Source organism: Vairimorpha necatrix, chromosome 2 (assembly GCF_036630325.1).
Source record: "Vairimorpha necatrix chromosome 2, complete sequence".
Classification (NCBI taxonomy): domain Eukaryota; kingdom Fungi; phylum Microsporidia; family Nosematidae; genus Vairimorpha; species Vairimorpha necatrix.
In genome coordinates, this window is record NC_088817.1 from 290,388 (window position 1) to 310,930 (window position 20,543).

Sequence of the window (20,543 nt, forward strand, 5' to 3'; positions counted from 1 at the left end):
GATAAGTTTGGGAACTTCTAAGCTCAAGTTTTATCACTTTTATTTAACTTTTTTTTTGGTACATGTTTTGTGATTTTTTTCTAGAAGGGTTGAATAAATTCTAAAAAACGATTCTGACGATATTTTGAGACCAAGCCTTTTAAAATTAAGAATTAAAACAAAAAAGTTTTAACATTTAGTATACGCACTTACAATTATCAAATTAAAACATTAAATCTAAAAACGATATTATATTAACATAATAAGCTATTATAAGAAGTTGACATTTTTAAAATCACAAAAAAGAGGGGTAAAAAATTAAATAAAATTCTTTTATATATATGATGTCAATGCATTAAAAAATGTATTTGTATTTGATTAAAAAACATTTTTTTAGAATGAACATGTTTCAGATGTCAGGAAGACCATTCTTAGTCCCCAGGACTATCAGCCGTATAGAGGAAAATATTTAAAAAATTGTTTTTTTGTCAGATTTGTTTGGTATAAATAATAACAAACTACATACTTATCTTAAATTTTTCATAACTATAAACGAGTGTTTTGTCATTACAATAGTACATTTATCACCTTTTGTAATTTTTTCAATCACATATCATGATACGTATTTCATGAAGTATAAATTGTCACAGTCCGGAGCGGACGCCCGTCCGCAGCGGACGCAAGGGGTAGAAAATAAAAAAAAATCTCTTCAGTGAGGATCAAACCAAAAAATAAGAACAAATAAATGTTCGTCTTAAATGACTGCCCAAATTTTGTCACGAGTTTTTAGGGGTATATTTTTGTTTTATTTTTATAATAATGGGAGGGAATAATGAAAAAAAGAGAAAAAAAACATAAACAAAATTTTTAGTACTTTATTCATTTCCAAGCAATCTAAGATCCCTAGTACTTATTTCATCTATAATAATTCCATTATCATCTTTTCTGCATAATTTCACTTTATTAAATTGTATTATGTCTATTACAATACCAGTCTGTAAAAAGACAAAAACTTCTTGTCTTTCATTGTTATTCAATTTTATTTTCATGACATTAAAATTAAAGAAATTTTAAATACAAATTACAAATAAACACCAATTTTTTTTTATTTTTTACCCTTCTCAAGTAAGCATTTTCCCTGGCGTCCGCTCCGAACGGGTATTTTTTTTTTAATTTTTTACTCTTCTCAAGTAAGCATTTTCCCCTGCGTCCGCTCCGAACGGGTATTTTTTTTTTTAATTTTTTACTCTTCTCAAGTAAGCATTTTCCCCTGCGTCCGCTCCGAACGGGTATTTTTTTTACTTAATTTTTTACCCTTCTCAAATAAGCATTTTCCCCTGCGTCCGCTCCGGACGGATATTTTTTTACTTAATTTTTTACCCTTCTCAAGTAAGCATTTTCCCTTGCGTCCGCTCCGGACGGTGACATAAATTTTCATAGTATTTTATTATTTAAAAAATAGCACTAATCCACTAATAAGTTCCACTTTTGGCTTTTTGAAGCGTCGTTTATTATAACCATATGCCGTTTGTGTTTGTCAACCTATAGTAATGTTTTCCTATATCAATTTACCTTTTTTACAAATACCTTTTTCTACATATTTTTTTGGGTAAATTATAATTTAACACACTAAAAAAATAAATAATTTCATAATATATCATTTACTATTTGTTTGGTATCCTCTGAGAATACAGAAAATATTGGCTAAATTATATATAAATTCTAAATATATGATATGTGTACTCAAATAAGAACTCGTAATTATCAAACCTCCTTTATGATATTTTGAGTAAATGAGAACATATATATATAAAAAATTTCAAAAATAATACACCATGTTTCTAGCAGCAATTATTTTTATATTAAAAATAGCAGCCAACAACGAAGCTTTTATATTTATTGATAAAAAGGGAAAAGACTGCACGATTTTTTTAGGAGATAATCTTAAATATGAACCGGGATATTACATTTTTAGTTTATTACAAAATATATCTAGTACAGAACCCCAATTTGAACGTTTGATTAAAAACCCTTCAAAGGTTTTTGAACCTGACCTGCCTTTTACATTTGTTCCTTTTGAAAAAGATAAGAATTTTATAAATAATTTTGATGCAACTTTTAATAACATAGATAAGAACATCAAAAAAAAGTTTTTAAAATATAAAAATTGTTATAGTCTTACTTTTCAATATGAAGAATCCAAAAAATATGCCATACAGTTATTATATTGTAAAACTGGAGATATAGTCAGTAAATTTTGGAGATCAGAAACTTTCAAAATAGAAGAGTGTGTCAAATCTAAACTATTGCCTTTAAGCATAGAATCATCAAATCCTCGCAAATTAAATGAAATTAAAATTTCAGAAAGTTGGCAAAACCATTTTGATCGTATCGACCTTTATACCGTTTATGTTCTAAATCACAAAAAAAGCCAAAAAAAATTAAGTGAGTCAAATAACCCGGTTTGCACACAAAAAAAAGGGGAGGAACCTAGCAAAACAAATAAACCAGAAACAGAAAAACCAGAAAGCTCTAGCAAAACAAATAAACCAGAAACAGAAACCCCCGGAAGCTCTAGCAAAACAAGTGAACCAGAAGAAGTAGAATCAAACAGCCCTAGCATAACAACTAAATTAGAAACAGAAACCCCCGGAAGCTCTATCAAAACAAATAAACCAGAAACAGAAACCCCAGAAAGCTCTAGCAAAACAAGTGAATCAAAAGAAGTAGAATCCGGAAGCTCTAGCATAACAAGTAGCTCAGAAAAAGTAGAACCCGGAAGCTCTATCAAAACAAATAAACCAGAAACAGAAACCCCAGAAAGCTCTAGCAAAACAAGTGAATCAAAAGAAGTAGAATCCGGAAGCTCTAGCATAACAAGTAGCTCAGAAAAAGTAGAACCCGGAAGCTCTATCAAAACAAATAAACCAGAAACAGAAACCCCAGAAAGCTCTAGCAAAACAAGTGAATCAAAAGAAGTAGAATCCGGCAGCCCCAGTATAACAAGTAAATCAGAAAAAGTAGAAGTTTTACATGAAAAAAATGAAAATGGCCCCAACGAGAGTCGATCTAAGGCAAATAATGTGTTGATTATATTGACATGTTCTCTTATTTGCGTTTCAATTTTCATCTCATGGCTGATACTAAGTAAAATCAGAAGTGCATAAATAAAGGACTTTTCTCTTATTAAGTTAATTTTTCTTTTTAAACAAAAAAATAATATCAGTTTTTTAACCTTAGTTAAATGTAACACATTTAAAAATGTTTAATTACATTAATATTAGTAAGTAGTAGTTGTAAACGAGTGTATAATTTATAAGAATAATACATCAACAAAAAAAAACTTTTGTGGTTACTATTTGTATTCACAAGTAAAAATTGCCATTGAAGTATTACCTATAAGAGCTGTAACAAAGCTCTAAAAATTCGTAGTGGTTGAATTTGTTTCGATAAATCTATACTCTAGTGTATCTCTAAACATATCATTAGCATAAACCTAGCCCGACTGAGTGTATAAAATGTCATTCAAAGAGTATGTCGCTTTAGTGAATTAAATTGTGAAGGTTGACAGGCACGGTTTAGACTGATCTAAGTGCTGGGAATATTGAAATATTGAACTTGAGATATAAATGAATATTTAGCTTTTTAAATATTCATGTATATGCATTTTATATACTTTAATATTGAATAAGGATCTTAAAAAATAATGAAAAATCGTCTTTGTGATTTACATCTAGTTTTGAAAAAATGCTTCCAAGATTAAAATAATGTAGAATTAATCTTTTATATGCACATAGCCACTTGTCGGTGCACAACGAAGCAAAATCCTTGGCAATATCAAGGCATCAAACGAAGTTGAGCAATAGAAGGTCTCGTGGACCATATCCTACAAGATTTTGTAACACGGTAGCTGAAACTAGCGAGAGATTGGTTGTAAACTATAACACAAAATGCAGAATTAGTGATGTGGCGGTGTAAGGAGCCGTGTGTGCAATACAGATGATTTTAGGGACTTTTGAGTTAGTACGATGATGTATCCTCGGCCTATAACCGCCGTGGTTGTATTATTTTTGCTAATATATCTTATGGAAGAAGATATGGACATAGATGATAACTGATTTGCTTTTCGCCAAAATTCAAATTGTGCGGCTAAGCTTCAACAAGTGTCATTATTTGTAAAATTTTTTAAAGGGAAAATCTTAAAGTATCGCAAAGAAGATATCACAATCCTAAGTAATTGAAATCATATGTAAGAAGGTTCCCTTTCTCTTTAGCAAGAAAAATTGATTATGAAGCAAAGTAAGGGTATTCGTCATTCTTAGCTGGCTTGATTGCCTGTCTTCTCCCAGCTCCATTTTACATTTAAGATGGGGGCTTTTTTTATTATCCAGAGTCTTTCCACATTTGACGATAATAAAATAGGTTCCATTGTGCAGGTTAACCAATTATATTATTATTTTATCTTGACATTTTTATTTTCTGTGATATATTTGTATAATTTCTATCCCCCATTATGATAAATAAAGACATGGGGGCGATACCGAATCGTCAGTTTACAAGTGTGGATTGTGGTCTAGAGGCCAAAAAGTTATTAAAAGAAGTTAGAAGAATAATGTATAGGTTGAAGATGGAGGAAATAGAAATCAGTTTGTGGAAGCAGAGAATATTTATGGAAGGAAGTGAAGAAATAAAAAATTTCATGGTAGAAAGAATTAGTAAAGAGGACGAATATTATAAAATAATTGAGAAATTAGAGGAGGAAATATGTAGAGAAGAAAGAACTAAAAAAGAAGAAGAAAATAGGAGAGAACTTATGGAGGTCATAGCTGAGAATGTTAGAGAAACTGTGAGAAAAGAAATTCAAGAGAAAGATTTAGTTTTAAGGAATACAGTACAAGAAATAAGAAATAATAGGAATTGTTTTAATTGTGGTAAATTTGGCCATATGGCTAGGAACTGCTATGTAGGAAGGAACAATAATCAGGAAAATAATAAAAAGTTTAATAAGTACTTAAATTTAGACGAAAACCAAAGTTGTAGTAGCAGTAATGATAATAAAGAATATAAACCAAGTGGAAAGACAAAACGAGTTAAGTTAAAGGAATGTAATAATAGTGATAGAAGACATAAAGAAAGAATATATGCGAGCAATAAAGAGACGAAAAGAAGATTACTGAAGAGGGCATTTACGTTGGAAGATCTCAAAGCGGAATATGAAGAAGTTTTTAAACAAGGAGATGAGGTTATAAGTTATTGTACATTAGAGAAGTGTAAGATAGATACTCCAGAGGGTAAGAAGATAGTCAGAAAGGGGCAGACGATCCCACAGGCTTTGATCAAACAGACTGAGGAATATATTAATGATTTAGAAAATAGAAAAATTATAAGAAGATCGTCTTCGGAATGGCGAAACCCAATAAGAGCGATACTTAAACCAAGTGGTGAAGTAAGAGTAGTTAGTAATTTTATAGGGTTGAATGATTTAGTCGAGAAAGACCCGTATGAGCTAACTAATATGAGAGAAATAATAAGAGCTACGCAAGGGTCGATAATATTTACTGTTGTTGATTGCAAAGAAGCATTTTACCATTTTGAAATTGAAGAAAAAGATAAACATAAGACGGCGTTTGAATTTAATAAAAAAGTTTACGAATGGAATAGTATGGTGATGAGATACAAAAATTCTTCACAGATACTACAGAGAACGATGAATATGATTTTTGAAGATTTGCGAGGAAATGGTGTTGAGGTATACATGGACGATATAGTAATACATGCCAAAAATAAACGTAAACACGATGAATTAGTAATGGAAGTTTTAGAAAGAATTAAGAGAAATAAAATGAAATTAAATATTGGGAAAATACAGTTTAGACAAGCGGCAGTAAAATTATTAGGTGTGACGCTGAATGGAATAGACATGACGGCCGACGAAATAAAGAAAAATGAAGCCTTGGAGTATCCGGATCCAAAAACTTTGACGGAATTGAGGAGGTTTCTAGGATTGACTGGATGGTTCAGACCATTTATAAAAGATTATGCCGGGCTGACGTTGAAAATGACAGATAGTTTGAAGAAAAATGGAAATTCGTGGAAATTTACGGAAGAGATGAAAGAGGAATTTACTAAAATGAAAAATGTGTTAAGAAATATGGGAAGACTAAGATTACCGGACTATAATAAGGAGTTCATACTAAGAACAGACGCTAGCAATTTGAGATTGGGTGCGGTGTTACTTCAGAAGAATGAGAATGGGGAATGGGTTGCTATACAATGGGCATCTAAAAAGCCAACACCTACCGAAATAAGATATGGAATATCAGAAAAGGAAATGCTTGCGATATATTGGGGCATTGATAAATTTAAATACGAGTTAAGAGGTAGGAAATTCAAGATAGAAACGGACCACAAAGCACTGGTGGAGATAAGAAATAAACCGTTTTTTATAATAACAGAATAAATCGCTTAATCGAGAAGATACAGGAATATGATTTTATCGTGGAATATAAAAAACCTGATGAGATGGTGGTAGCAGATGCGTTGAGTCGAATAAATATGGAAGAGGATATTAAAGAAATGAAAAATAAAGAGCGAACAATCAAGCAAACAGAAGGTAAATGGAAAGCACATGTTTCTTCCGAGAATGGAAAGCAATATTGGCAATTTGACTCAGGACGTAAAGTTGAAATACCACCTGAGAATATAAGGAGACAATTAATCCAAGAATATCATGAAAAATTAGGCCACAGATGCATGACAAGTGTTTATTATGCAATGAGAGAAGAATACTATTGGCCAGGAGTAAAGAAAGAAATAAACGAGGTTATAAAACAGTGTCAGAAATGTCAGATATATAACAGGAAAAATATGGGTGGTTGTAAATTTGTAGATACGTCGAGATACTTAGAGAAGGTTGCATTAGATTTGATAGACTTTAAAAATGAGAAGAAATATGTTTTAGTTGCTATCGATTATTTTACACGTAGAGTATGGGGAGTAGTTATAAATAACAAGTCAAGTAATAATGTTGTTGGATTTTTGAAAAGATTATGTGAGCAAGGGAAGAAACCAGAAGAAATTATTACAGATAACGGGAAAGAGTTTATTAACGTGGAATTTAGAAAATTTTGTAGAGATCTCGATATAATACACCGACAAGTAAGTATAGAAGCGCATAGAAGTAACGGAAGAGTAGAGCGTGTTATAGAAACTTTGAGAGAAAGTATTTTAAAGTCGGATGCGAAAACTTTTGAAGGTAAAGTGTATAAAAGTATCGATGTATATAATCAGAGCTATCATATGGGAATAAAATGTACACCATTAGAAGCGACTGAAGATAAAACTGGAGACGTAATGCTTGAAAATGGCCCTATAGGGAAATATTGTAATAGGTTTGGAAAGGGAAAGATCGAAAAATTTAGTAAAGGTCAATTGGTAAGAATAGCTAAACGAGAAAATTTGGCAGGTGTTAATAAGTATGAAAAAGGAAGATTTTTGGATACAGGAAAAATTGTTGAAAAGTGTGGAAAGGATTCTTATATTGTAAAACTTAGTAATGGTAGGCTTGTGAAGAAGAGACATTATGATCTGAAGGGTATGCTTGGGGTAGATGTGAAAATTAAATGAGACTAACCGTCTTGAGGGGGGATTGTGATATATTTGTATAATTTCTATCCCCCATTATGATAAATAAAGACATTTTCTTTTTATATTTTAAGATGACAGATTACTTATAACCAAAGTTTACAGAAGGTTATAAAGTCATTCAAAAATCTTATAAACATATTTACTCTTTATATTTTTTCTTATCCCTCCAGTAAATGTTTTTTTTTAATTTTCTACACGTATTAATTTCTTGTTCTTCTCATATTCCAAATTTCGAACAAGTTCTTTATTCTTCAATTCTCTGTAGGTTAAAATTTACCACCAGACATCTTACTGACACTTCTATTAATGACATTTGTGAAGATATAAGAAAAAATGTACCTTTCGATTTGGATATCCTTCATTATGGTGCATATTATGATTTACATCTTATAATAAGCAATAACCAAGATAATTTGATATTAATTGATTATTTTAATGAGTTATTTGTATACATCTCTAAAGAATGTGCTAATAATAATAGTACAAGTACTGAACAGACGCATCATACAGACGAAAATGCTACTATTAGTCCAGAAGATCTTCTTATAAATGTGCCCACTGATTATCTATTGTCATTTCTTAAATGTAAATATTTTTTACAGAACAAAATAAAACATGAAGATTTAAAATTCGCCAACCTCAAATTGTTAATGTTTCTACGACTAAAATATTCGTCTATTCTCGATCTTAAACTGTCTATCCCAGAATTCCACAATTTATTATTTTACATTTACACGATACAATTCATTACCGACCCGGAAATAATCTTTGATACTCTTATTAATTTATCGATAACTTATTATATTTTAATTAATAACGACAATATTAAAAATAATATTAATTATATCTATTATTTAATAGAGAAAATAATGAATAATGTGATACCACTGACATATCTTATGACGAATTTTCAAGAACTAAAAAGTGCTATGATGAGCGCAGACAGCGAAGATATTTATAAAATACGAAGTTATGGAATTATATTGTTTTTTGAGAGTATACAGTTTAATAAATGTAGGAAAATGGGTATGCCTTGGAATTTGATAAGTCAAATAACTATAAAAGAAAGTGATAAATCTAAAATATTGGACAAACTAGAAAAATTAATGGATATATTTTATTAAAGTCTAAGTAAATATCAAATATAGTTTTATTAATTAAATGAACCGCATCTGTCAAATACTACGCTGTAATTAGTTATTAAGAATTTATAAATTTTTAGAATCTACAGTTAAAATTTTAAGTTGGCGTTTGTTTATAAAAATATCTTGAGCGTTATCGCCGCTTGAGGAGCATGGATTTTCTTCATAGCTAAATAGGTATTTTTGACGTGAAAATAAAGTTTTAATTATGATTGTTGACGTCAGCCGAAAATTGATTTTTTTTATTTACAAGTAAGAGGTAATTAACCCTCTTAGATAGAAGACAGAAATGCTTGGAAGTGTCCTTATCCAACCGGTAGTATATGATTCTTACTCACTTAAAACTTCCTTCATATAATTTGCCGATGCATCAAGCTCCGCCTATCCATTGACTTTGGGTCCAGAAGAACACTTTCACATTTATACCTTAAATCGTATCCAGAGTGACCTCGCAGCGGATATACTTAACGGGCATGGGTATCTATAACCCGAGGAGAGACATCATACTAACTCAAAGGCCGTACAATCATCTTAATTGCACACACGGCTCCTTACACGACCACATCACAGCCCGACATTTTTTATTGGGCTACGTTGATCATCAGTCTTTCACTTGTTTCGACCACCGCGTTACAGAATCTTGAAGGAAAGGGTCCATTAGACCTTCTATTGCCCTACTTCGTCTAGTCTCTCAGTAAGCTCCAGAGTGCACCAGCAATGAGCCCCAACTAGGCTGCTTCCATCATATACTTTTATGTATCATTAAGTCACCACAGAGGCGATACTGCTTTTTCGGCCTTAAGCTGCATTTCTATACTAGATGCTATTTGTGATTGATCACAAAAGTTTCATTGAATCAACTAAATGACTATCGTTGACATTATTCATCATCTGAGTTGTCCCGACTGCATCATAAAAGTATGCCTTATTTCATGTTTTGTGAATCTATATTTAATCCAGCCAAGTAAAATACAATATAACCATTTTTTATATATGTTTATATTCTTTATTTTACTGTTTAGCCGCAGACTGATGATTCTTTGTCCTCTTCTAGTTTTGAAATTGGATACTTACCTTTTTTTTTGCTATATAAAATAATTTTATTGAGCAGAAGACATTCCAGCTCTCCTCATATTTTTGTATGGTCAGAATGTCGACTGCTTGTCGGTAAAATGCTACAAATAATTATAGATGATATAATGGAATAGAAATATGGAGTTTTATCAAAATCACATACTGCCCCCACCTATATTTACGCCTGGTTTAATCAATGTACAAATTTCCAAAGCCACTGCATTATCCAGGGAATTTTATACTTTTAATCATTACGTCATCCAATATATTACATCAAGTGGATTTTGAAAGATTTTTCGATTTATTGTCAAGCTACTCCGTTCTATCATAGCAGTATAATATGATTAAAAAAATTATAAAAAATTTTTTTTTAATGTGACCTAAGATGCAAAAACACAGGCGCTACTTCATTTTCTTGCCCCCAGAAAAAAAAAATTATTTAGAAGAAATTTTATTTATTCCAACCTACAAAGTTCTAAAATTTTTATATAAGCACACCTATGATCATCATTATTAAAATGATTGATATTTCTTTTTTTCCAAGCAAATTCTTTTAGAAATAAATTAATCCTATGCCTTTTAAGCCCCATTCTCGATCTATATTCATTCTTCAAATGGGACCACAAATTTTCTATATTATTTGTGTGGTCTCCTTCTGCATTTATAAATCCAGGCGAATGATTTACTATGTAATGTTCACTGCCAAAATTTCTAGAGGCTGATGGATATGAAGGGTATCCATCAGTAATTATAATAGAGCCACGTTTTACTCTGCGTCTAAAAAAGTCTTCAATAGTACTAGATTGTCGATTAGGTAGCAATTCAAGAACAAATTCTCTACAATTACCTCCTACTATGCCGCCTATAATCCATTGAATTATAGGCATGGAATCCAAAGTTGATGAAGAATTAGATACAATTAACCCGTTGCATATGGCGGTTTCATCAAATTGTACACGAACAGAAGTTCCTTTAATTTGGTATCTATCATCGCTTTTAGAAGCAATGATTACCATCACTGTATCCTTGATTTTAATATATGAATTTTCACATATTTTGCACAGATCTATTGCTTGGTAAGTAGTATAATTAAATACCCCGCCATAGAATGCTCTAAGAATTTTGTGATAAAACGCTTATTCCTTTAAACATCGTACCATTTTTAAGTGAGCTCTTCGAACTACACTTTTTATTAACACAACGATAAGCTTTACCGTCAATGTAGCCTGAACATCCACTAATGTTCATAAGAACAGTTCGTTCTGATGTCGAACAATGTCTGGAAGCAATCGATCTTTTTAAAAGACTTTATCTAAAAAAAAATCAATTGCTGCTTCATTGTTCCTAAAGCACGCATCTTCGCAGATATTTAGCTCTCTAATAGCCTCCTGCAGATTCCTCATTAAGGGGTTAAAAAATTTTAATTTTTTAACCCCTTAATGAGGAATCTGCAGGAGGCATTTAAAAATTCTCAAATCGACAAAAAATAAAAATACCTTAACTTCATTTTCTTGCCCCCCTCAAAAAAAATGTTTAGATTTGAAAAATAACACGATTTTGTATCTTTTTATTAATGTTTTTTTAGGGGGTGGGGCAAGAAAATGAAGTAGCGCCAAAACACAAATGAAAATCGATCCATGCGTAGAATTTTGATTCAAGTATTATAAATTGTAATTTTTTTCAATTTTACGGTCCGAGCTCAAATCTATTCATAAATTTTTTTGCAATATAAAAAATTACCGCTCAAAAAAACATTCGACACAGCTTTGATTCCTTATATAGTATACTTTATCTTTTATAAAGATGTTATGAATAAATCTAACGAAGACATTGTTTTTGTAAAAAGCATAAGTATATATAATGACATAAGCGATCTATATAACAGAAGATTTAATCAATATCAATTAAATCTAGTTTATACACTAATCAATATACTTATCCTCTTATATTGAGTACGAAATTGCATCGCGATTTAATTTTTATATTAGAAGCAATTAAGTACAATTTTTCATTTTAGTGGCCTATTAGACAAACTTGTCTCTTATAGATTAGTTTTATTGTGCTATATTTTCATGATCATATTATCATTAGCCTGTTTAATTTTTTTAAGATGACGATCTTTAGAATAATTTAAGACTTTTTTATTATTAATAAGTATTACATGTAAATTATCGAATTTTTTTTTTAGGTAAGTTCAATTCTCGAAATAAATCTATAATAACAGTTAAATTGATACTTTTAATATATTCGTGCATCTAACATGTTGTAATTTCAGAATATTTGCATTGTCAAATTATGTCTAATTTTCTATAAATAAACTGTCGGGCTTGAGGCGGATTTCTCCCGTTTATTCACAAGACTAGATAAAATAAAGAATTGGTCTCGGGAACATTCTTCTAGTATTTACGAAGATTAATATAATTTTGCAAAGTGGCCAATTTACTTTAAAATGTAATATTAGATATATGTCAAATTAGACAATTAAAAGACCTTCCATTATAATACACATGTGCTTTCATGTTAAGACAAGTATACTAGAGCATATGTCCTCTAATTTAAACACTACTTGGTTAAATTTATAAATCTCTTCATCGGCTTTTTAAAACACATTATAATTATCTTTTTATATATTATTAAATTTTACTATATTTATTTAGAGTATTTGAAATCCTTCTTTACACTCATTTATAGCATACAAAATATGTCTCCTCATTTCTTCATAAGTTTCATATTCAGGCAAATCCAGTTGATTAAAACAAGTATGTGAACTCGGCAATCTTTTACTTTTTATTTTATGAATATTAAACTTCTGATCTCCATTCGTACTTTTTAAACTTCCAAATCCTTCATAAGGTACTCTTGATGATCCCGTACAAAATTGTAATAATAATGCCCTTTCTTCCGATTTAAGTCCCGCTACCACTTTCCAGAACCATATAATATTCTTAGACTTCTTAGTATATCCATAATATTCTGTATTATTCTTCCAATCTTCTATATTTATATTTGGTACCCCGTTTATTAATAATTCTATTTCTTTCTCATTAAATATATTTATATTATCTATTATCTCAAATATTCCTTCTTTTATAGCACTAAGTTGTTTACTAATACTAGTTATTAGTTTATTTTCTAATATTAGATTTATATATTTTACTTTATTCTCATCTGTTACTAAAATGTTCTTACCATTTGGGACTAGTTCATTTATTTCTAATATTCCCATATTATCTGTTTCTACTGTGAAATTTAAATGTATTAAATTTTGTATCTTGTTATCTTTTATCCATACTAGAGATTTATAATATTGTGGATCTAATTCTTCTAAATCTTCTAGAGTACATTTCTTGTTGATTATGAATTTGTAGATTGATTTATAAAAATGTATTCCTATATTATATTCATTAATAATTAATAGGGCGAGTAATCGCCCTAGAAATTTATAATAAATTAAATGTTCTGGATTTATATTACTATTCTTATAAGGATACACTGTATCTTTCTTCTCTGAGGTATAAATGAAAAGGCCCCTGTTTGGGTCTACTAGACTTTTTATTAGTAACTCGTACCATTCTTTAGAGAGACCTCCTAAGTCGACTCCTTCTTCTTTACTGAATTTTACTTTTATTGTTTTATTTCTTAATTCTCTGGGGGATTTATTCATAATCTGGAAAAATGAGTCAGACAAGATTGACTCTCTTTTTACTGTAATGTATAAATAGTCCCCTTTCTCCGGGATATTATCATAGAAATATTCCTTCTTATTTTTGAAATTTAAAACATTAAATTTCGACAAGAAAGGGACTAGTAGATCATTACAATCTAAATAATCATTAATATTATCATTAATTATCTTCTTAATTTCATCGTATTTTCTACTATAATTATTAATAATAGATTTATCTATAATGATATTGTCATTTATAAATTTATCAAATATTGCGAATAATTTCCAATTATTTTTGTATTTCTCATCATCTGTCAATTTATCTAATTTGTTAATTAGTTCATTATGAATATATTCACTATTTAATTTAGATTTAAGTTGTTTGAAATATTGTAAAGTTAAGGTTATGACTTGTTCAATATCAATTTCTTCATGATTTAGAAATTCTATTATAAATTCCTTGATTTTATCCCCTTTGATATTATTTTCGCAGAAATTATCAAAGTCTACATTCGTCATAGACGGGAAATCCATTTTCCTTGTCTCTGCTAAATTTCTCAGTGTTTCTTTGTCTAATTCTTCTTTACATTTTATTCTACCCAGGAAGAAGATAATATCTTCAGCGTATTCTTTTATATTTGAGAGTTTTATTAATTTGCTTATTAAATCTTTATTATCTCCCATGTGTTTCTTTGAAGATATTACCATATTCTTTAATATCAAGACACATGCCTTTACAATGGAATTCGATATTCTATCTTCATTATCTATATTATCTAGATTATCTAAATTATCTTGATTTATTATATTGTCTTGATTTGTAAACTTATCTCGATCAGATACTGTATCTAGATCAGATATTCTATCTCGATTAGATACTGTATCTCGATTAGATAATCTATCTCGATTATCTTGATTTATGGTATTTTCATGTTCAAGATAGTTCATTATGGTCTCAGTGGTAGTTGTCATTACTTTCTTATTATATGTTATTATACATATAAATTCTAATATTTCTTTCTGTATAGTATATTCTTCTCTTATTATTTTCTCTAAGAACTCTTTATATATTTCTAAATCTATATTAGTCTTTATATTTCCCATTTCTTCTTCTGATGACGTGTCCTCTGAAGATGACTCATAGGGCGGGGCGTATAAGAAGTAGTCGTCTTTGAGTCTCCTCTCTTGTTCCTCGAATTTATATTTGTAAGATGTCAAATTTGAGAGGAATGCCTTGTTTATAGGGAGATAAGAAGAAGATGAGGCCTTTCTTGTAGTGTACCAGGAAAGAAGGAAGTGGTCTACTTCTGACTCAGACATGTTTTCTATTTCTTCAGGGGATATTTCTGGTTTTATTCCTTCCTCGTCCCCCAAACTTGAAGATGTGTCATCATCTTCTTCTATTGTATCATTGAATATATCTAATGAATTATTATCTTCTTCTATTGTATCATTGTCTTCTATTATACTATCTTCTTCTACTATACTATCATTATTATTATTGTCTTCTTCTACTATACTATTATTATTATTATTGTCTTCTTCTATTGCACTGTCGTGATCTTCTTGTAGATTATATTCGGGTAGATTCTTATATATTTTATCTATAAATAATTTCTTTTCTTTTTTACTCTTTAGTTTCTTCTCTACTATCTGGAATTCCTTCTTCCATAAATATTTCGCCGGGTATATTTTACTATAAGTCACTTTCTCTTTCTTCTTCTTCTTCTTTTTCTCTACTAGTTCATAAGTCTCTAGTGATGATTCTTCTGGGGTAATATTCTCTGAATAATATGTTTCATAATATCTTGACTCGTCTATCCAGTCCATTGATAAGTCGAGATCTAAGTCTCCGTATCTTGTAGTGTACAAATTGTATAAGAATTTGTATATAAAATTAATCTTATTTCTACTATTTATATAATTCCAGTCTCCATTAGTGTCATTATTAGTATCTAATTTATTATTTAATATTATGTCTTTTTCAGTTTGCTTATTAAGTTTCTTTAATATTTTCTCAACTACTTTATTCTTCACATAATATTTCACTAATTTATTATCATCTTTATTTATACTTCTATATAATATTATTATATAATTATATATCTTATGATTTTTACTCTGTTTTATTTTATTCATTATTATTTTATAAATCATCTTCATCTTCTTTTTATTATTACATTTTAGACACTGGACTATAAACATCATCCCAATATTATATGAGTCATCAGATGATATTTTAATATTCAGATTTATCTCATCAATATAAAGATGAAATATATTCAGAATATATTCTCTGTTTATATATTTTATATAAGATGGATTATTAAACAAGATCTCTGTTAAGATATTTAAGATATGACAATTCTCAAGACTTTTGTCTTTTATAATATTTAGTAAAGAAGATCTGTCATAATTCTTAAGATCTTTGTTTTCTTTACTGACATAATCTTTAAATATTCTTATATTATGATAAGCTACTAGATAATTTCTACTTATGAAATCATATTTGGGATCTACCAAATCATTAGTACTTTTCTTTATTTCCCATTTACTGTGTCCAAATATCTGAATAATAATACATTTACATAATATTCTGTATTTTAAATTCTCTGATAAATCTAAAGTATAATTTAAATATTCTTGTAAATCTTCTAAATCTTTATTCTGAGACTTATAATATTTTATAAGTGACAAAATGTAAATCAACTTAATCTTATGATTTTTAATATCGAATTTAAATATATTTTTAAACTTGATAAATAATGATGAATTATTATATAATGATGAATTATTATAAAATGTGGTACTATTATAAAATGCTGTATTATTATATAATGCGGAATTATTATATAAGGATACCATATTATATAAGGATACCATATTATATGTTAGTTCTTTAAGAGTATGAATTACTAATAAGAAGAAAGATCTATTATAAGATTTAGTACTAGTAATAATATTAATACACTTGTCTATGTCATCATAAAAGACTGGATAATTACAATCTTCTACTAGTAGATGAAATATTTGAGGAGACTCTAAAACAGGCTTATATTTTATAAGAAACTTGGGCTTATAATATTTAAGATAAATCTTAATAATCAAATCTGAACAAGGAGACTTGGAATTATAAAGAAGATTATCAAGGAACTTTAGAGGAGATCTGAGATTATTAGTAAAAATAAAAAGGGAAATGGAATCTATAAGGGACTTATTAAGGGAGAGATCAATATTCTCAATTTTACAGAATAAATCTGATAATTCATCGACACTAAAAGGCATCTTATGTAAATGTATTCTATTACAGTGTCTTTCATGCATATTAATTTCTTCTATATGCGTATTAGTTTCTTCATTATGCATATTAGTTTCTTCATTATGCAATTCATGCTGTTTTATTTTTTTAACATTATTTTTATGCATTTGTAATTCATTTTCATGCATGAGTAAATCTTCATTGTTATTTGTAAATATCCACTCTAGTAATATCTCAAGATAAAACTGCTTCCAATTTCCCACATTTTCCAGAATTATATTTTTCATAAATTTCTTGTTTTTAGTAGTGACGTCATCATATAACTTTGTTTGTTTTTCTATGACGTCATTTTTAATATCTTCAATATTATTTAATTCCTCCTTATTTTTACTTGCTTTCTTATCATCTTTGATTTTACTTCTCTTTACATTATTTATATCCACATATTGACTATTATCACACATCTTACTCAATATATATTCTATATATTCCTTTTTCTTATTCTTTTCTCCTATTTCTAATATCTCTTTTATTATAAAATGTCCTTGTTCACTAATTTTTTCTTCTACTATATTTATTATTGTTTTAAATAATTCCATCATATCAAAATATAAATTAAAGAAGTCTTTTTTATATTCTTTAAATATCCAATATATGAAATCTATTTTATCTATAATGTTTTTGTTTTCATTTTGTAATAATAGAGTATTTATTATTGTTTCATGTGTATTATAAATCATTACACATTTATAACATTCTTCTGTATTATTATTTCTTAATATTTTTATTATGTCTAGTTTTATATCTTTAAATTCTAAATATATTACAAATTTGAAATATGCTTCTGTGTAAGTTTCTGCTTTATTTATAAATTTCTTAGTTTCTTCTTTAAATTCTGGATGATGTTTTAAGAATTTCTTGAAATTCCTTAAGAAAGACAAAGACTTGAAATTTTGTACAAGTAAAATGTCTTCTAAGAAGAAATGTAATATTTCTTCTTTTAATATTTTATTTCTTACTTCTTGATTTAAAGATAAATCATCTAATAAATCTAATTTAGCCAAATTTACATTCTTAGTGTAATAATCTATTTTATCTTCTATTTTATTTATGCTGTAATTATTTATTTCTATTTTATTTATGCAGTAATTTTTTTCCATTTTATTTATGCTAGTGTTATTTTCTTCTATTTTATTTATACATAAATTATTTATGCCATTCTTATCTAGTTCATCACATTTATTTTCTGTGCTCGTGAATATTTGTAATATCTCATCTTGAAATATTCCCGGTATTGATAATGGATCATAATTTATAAACTTACTTAATGTCATACAACTCAAATATGTATACTCATTCATCATACTAATAATCTTCTCTTTATATTTACTATCTTCAAATGGTTCAAATATCTCTCCATAATGATTTATATAAATCTCATTCATTATCTTAAATATCATTTTCTGTACTAATCTGTCTTTTTTCTTATGATAAATTTCGAAATTATTTAATAAATCTTTATAATTCTCTAAATTTATATATTGATTTAAGGAGTCAGGGTCTCGCTTCATTAACTTAAAGATACTAGAGAAATACATGAAATCTAAGTCTGGATTATTTACAGAAGAAGTTAAGGAATATTTAAAAGGGGTAATTAATTCAGAGATAGTGGAAATTATAGAGATATTCTGGAAAGAGGAAGATGAGTCATAAGATAAAACAGAAGAGAGGAAGTCATCAGCCTCTAAGATATTCTTAATTATTTGTAGATCAGAATTAAGACGAAGTAAAAAAAGAACAAATTCCCCTAATAAGAAAACTAATTCATTATCAATATTATTATATATATTATGTAGTAATAATTTATCAATATTATTAATATTATTATTTATATTATTATTATTAATATATGTTCCTTCTTTTTTTAATATCTTATTTTTTATCTCTTGAAGATCTTTTAAATTTCCTTGAAGATCTTTTAAATTTCCTTGAAGATCTTTTAAATTTTCTTGTCTTTTTTGTTCTGTAACTATTAGACAATATTTTCTAATAATAAATGACTCATCTTCATTATACAAAATACCATGAGCTTCTAAATATAAATCTGGAATATTTATATGATTCTTATTCTTATTAAAATATTCTAAAGCATCTTCATCTCCATCTACATCTTTCTTAATATTTTTGATATTAAGCAATATTTCTAATAAAATATCATTATCTTGTAATATTCTTCCTTTCTTTAATATTTTATCTTTATTTAAATAAAGAGAAATAACCTTAAAAGCTTCTAGACTCACTTGATAATCAAAAGAAAGAGCATAAGGAAGATATAAAGAAACATCATGTAGATCTGATAAATCATTAATAAATACATATAATCTCTGTAATAACTTAAATACACTCACTAGTAAATTCTTATCTAGAGTATCAAATTTTGAGACTTGGAATTTATCAGAGAAATTTTTAGTGTAAATTTCTCGGAGAAGAGAAGAACATTTCTTGAAGATTGGAGATAAAGAATCATATCTCTGGGATTTATAAGGGAAATTTAGTAGGAGTGGATCTATTAAATTTATAAGGGATTTGTAGTCAGAGGAATTTATAAAAGAATTTTTAAAAAAATCTGGCATGAAAAAATGGGGTAAGAAAAAACAAAAAAAATATAAGCAAATTTATAATCAAATTTATAATCAAATTTATAATCAAATTTATTTTGATAATAATTTATTTTGATTTGAAGATGATAATAATTCAAGTCTTATTATTAGCGTGTGCAACATATAAAAAGAAACTATGATTTAGAAATTATTTAATCTAAGATATACCAAATATCATAAAATATAATTCCAAAATATTTCCCTCCAACATTTATTAAATTAAGAGAGGGGGACGAAATGATGGAAAGGAAGAATAACTACCAAATTATAAATCTTCTAAAAACTTTCCTCATTTATGAATAATTTATGAATAATTTGATCATTATTTATGAGGGATGATCTTGTATTTGGGCCTAGTCTGAGGATAATATAATTTATTTAATCAAAATCTTACTAGTTACTTTTTACAAGATACACTCACAAGATCTTTTATTAGTTCCTCCTTAAATCCAATATTAAGTTCTCGTTTAACTCTGTCTACTCAGTATCAAGTCCATGTCTGATTGACATATTAAGTCTTTTTAAGGACTCTTGCTTCTTTTCTAATTGGATCTCTTTGATATGCGTACGGTGTAAATTAGTTACATTTCCATCCCAAGTCATCACATAAGGAAGATTTTTAATTTGTGAGAGAAGCCACATATTTGCAAGCAAGTCGTATTTATCTTTATATTAGTCTATATCTGTGTCTAACATAGACATGAGAAAGTGTCTAAATATTTAATATTTAGACAATTAATATTTAGTTTATATTTAGATAATATTTGTTAGTTTATATTTGTTAGTTTATATTTGTTAATTAATTTATAAGCCTGCCCTTCTTTTATGAAGTCTAAATATTTAAATTATCTCTCTGTCTTTCTTACTTCTCTCTTCACTTTCCTCTCCATCTTCTACTGTCACTCTGAGATCAGTCCACAGTACAAAGTCCTCTTTGTACTTCTCATTTCTTCTCTAGTCTTCTTTAGCACTAGAATTAGTGTCTATAAATCTTTTATCTTACAAGTGGGTATATTTACTGGTCTAGTTTTGTGTACTAAACATGAAGCATATAAAGAAGAACAATAAACTTTAAAAATACACAATAGTAAATTCAATATGAAAACTAACACTAT

At 28.2% G+C, this 20,543-nt stretch overlaps 3 protein-coding genes across 3 annotated transcripts; 2 read left to right on the top strand and 1 right to left on the bottom strand.

Moving 5' to 3' along the window:
- Positions 1 to 1,814: 1,814 nt before the first annotated feature.
- On the top strand, positions 1,815 to 3,146 carry VNE69_02076 (putative SP-containing protein; the record flags this gene model as incomplete). Its single annotated transcript, XM_065472622.1, has 1 exon — positions 1,815 to 3,146. One exon carries the CDS (start codon positions 1,815 to 1,817, stop codon positions 3,144 to 3,146), a length of 1,332 nt encoding a protein of 443 aa, XP_065328694.1.
- A 4,653-nt stretch (positions 3,147 to 7,799) lies between these two features.
- Positions 7,800 to 8,750, top strand: VNE69_02077 (uncharacterized protein; the record flags this gene model as incomplete). Its single annotated transcript, XM_065472623.1, has 1 exon — positions 7,800 to 8,750. One exon carries the CDS (start codon positions 7,800 to 7,802, stop codon positions 8,748 to 8,750), a length of 951 nt encoding a protein of 316 aa, XP_065328695.1.
- A 3,745-nt stretch (positions 8,751 to 12,495) lies between these two features.
- On the bottom strand, positions 12,496 to 19,401 carry VNE69_02078 (ubiquitin-protein ligase (UBE3A); the record flags this gene model as incomplete). Its single annotated transcript, XM_065472624.1, has 2 exons — positions 12,496 to 16,675; positions 16,724 to 19,401. 2 exons carry the CDS (start codon positions 19,399 to 19,401, stop codon positions 12,496 to 12,498), a joined length of 6,858 nt encoding a protein of 2,285 aa, XP_065328696.1.
- Between the last annotated feature and the right edge of the window lie 1,142 nt (positions 19,402 to 20,543).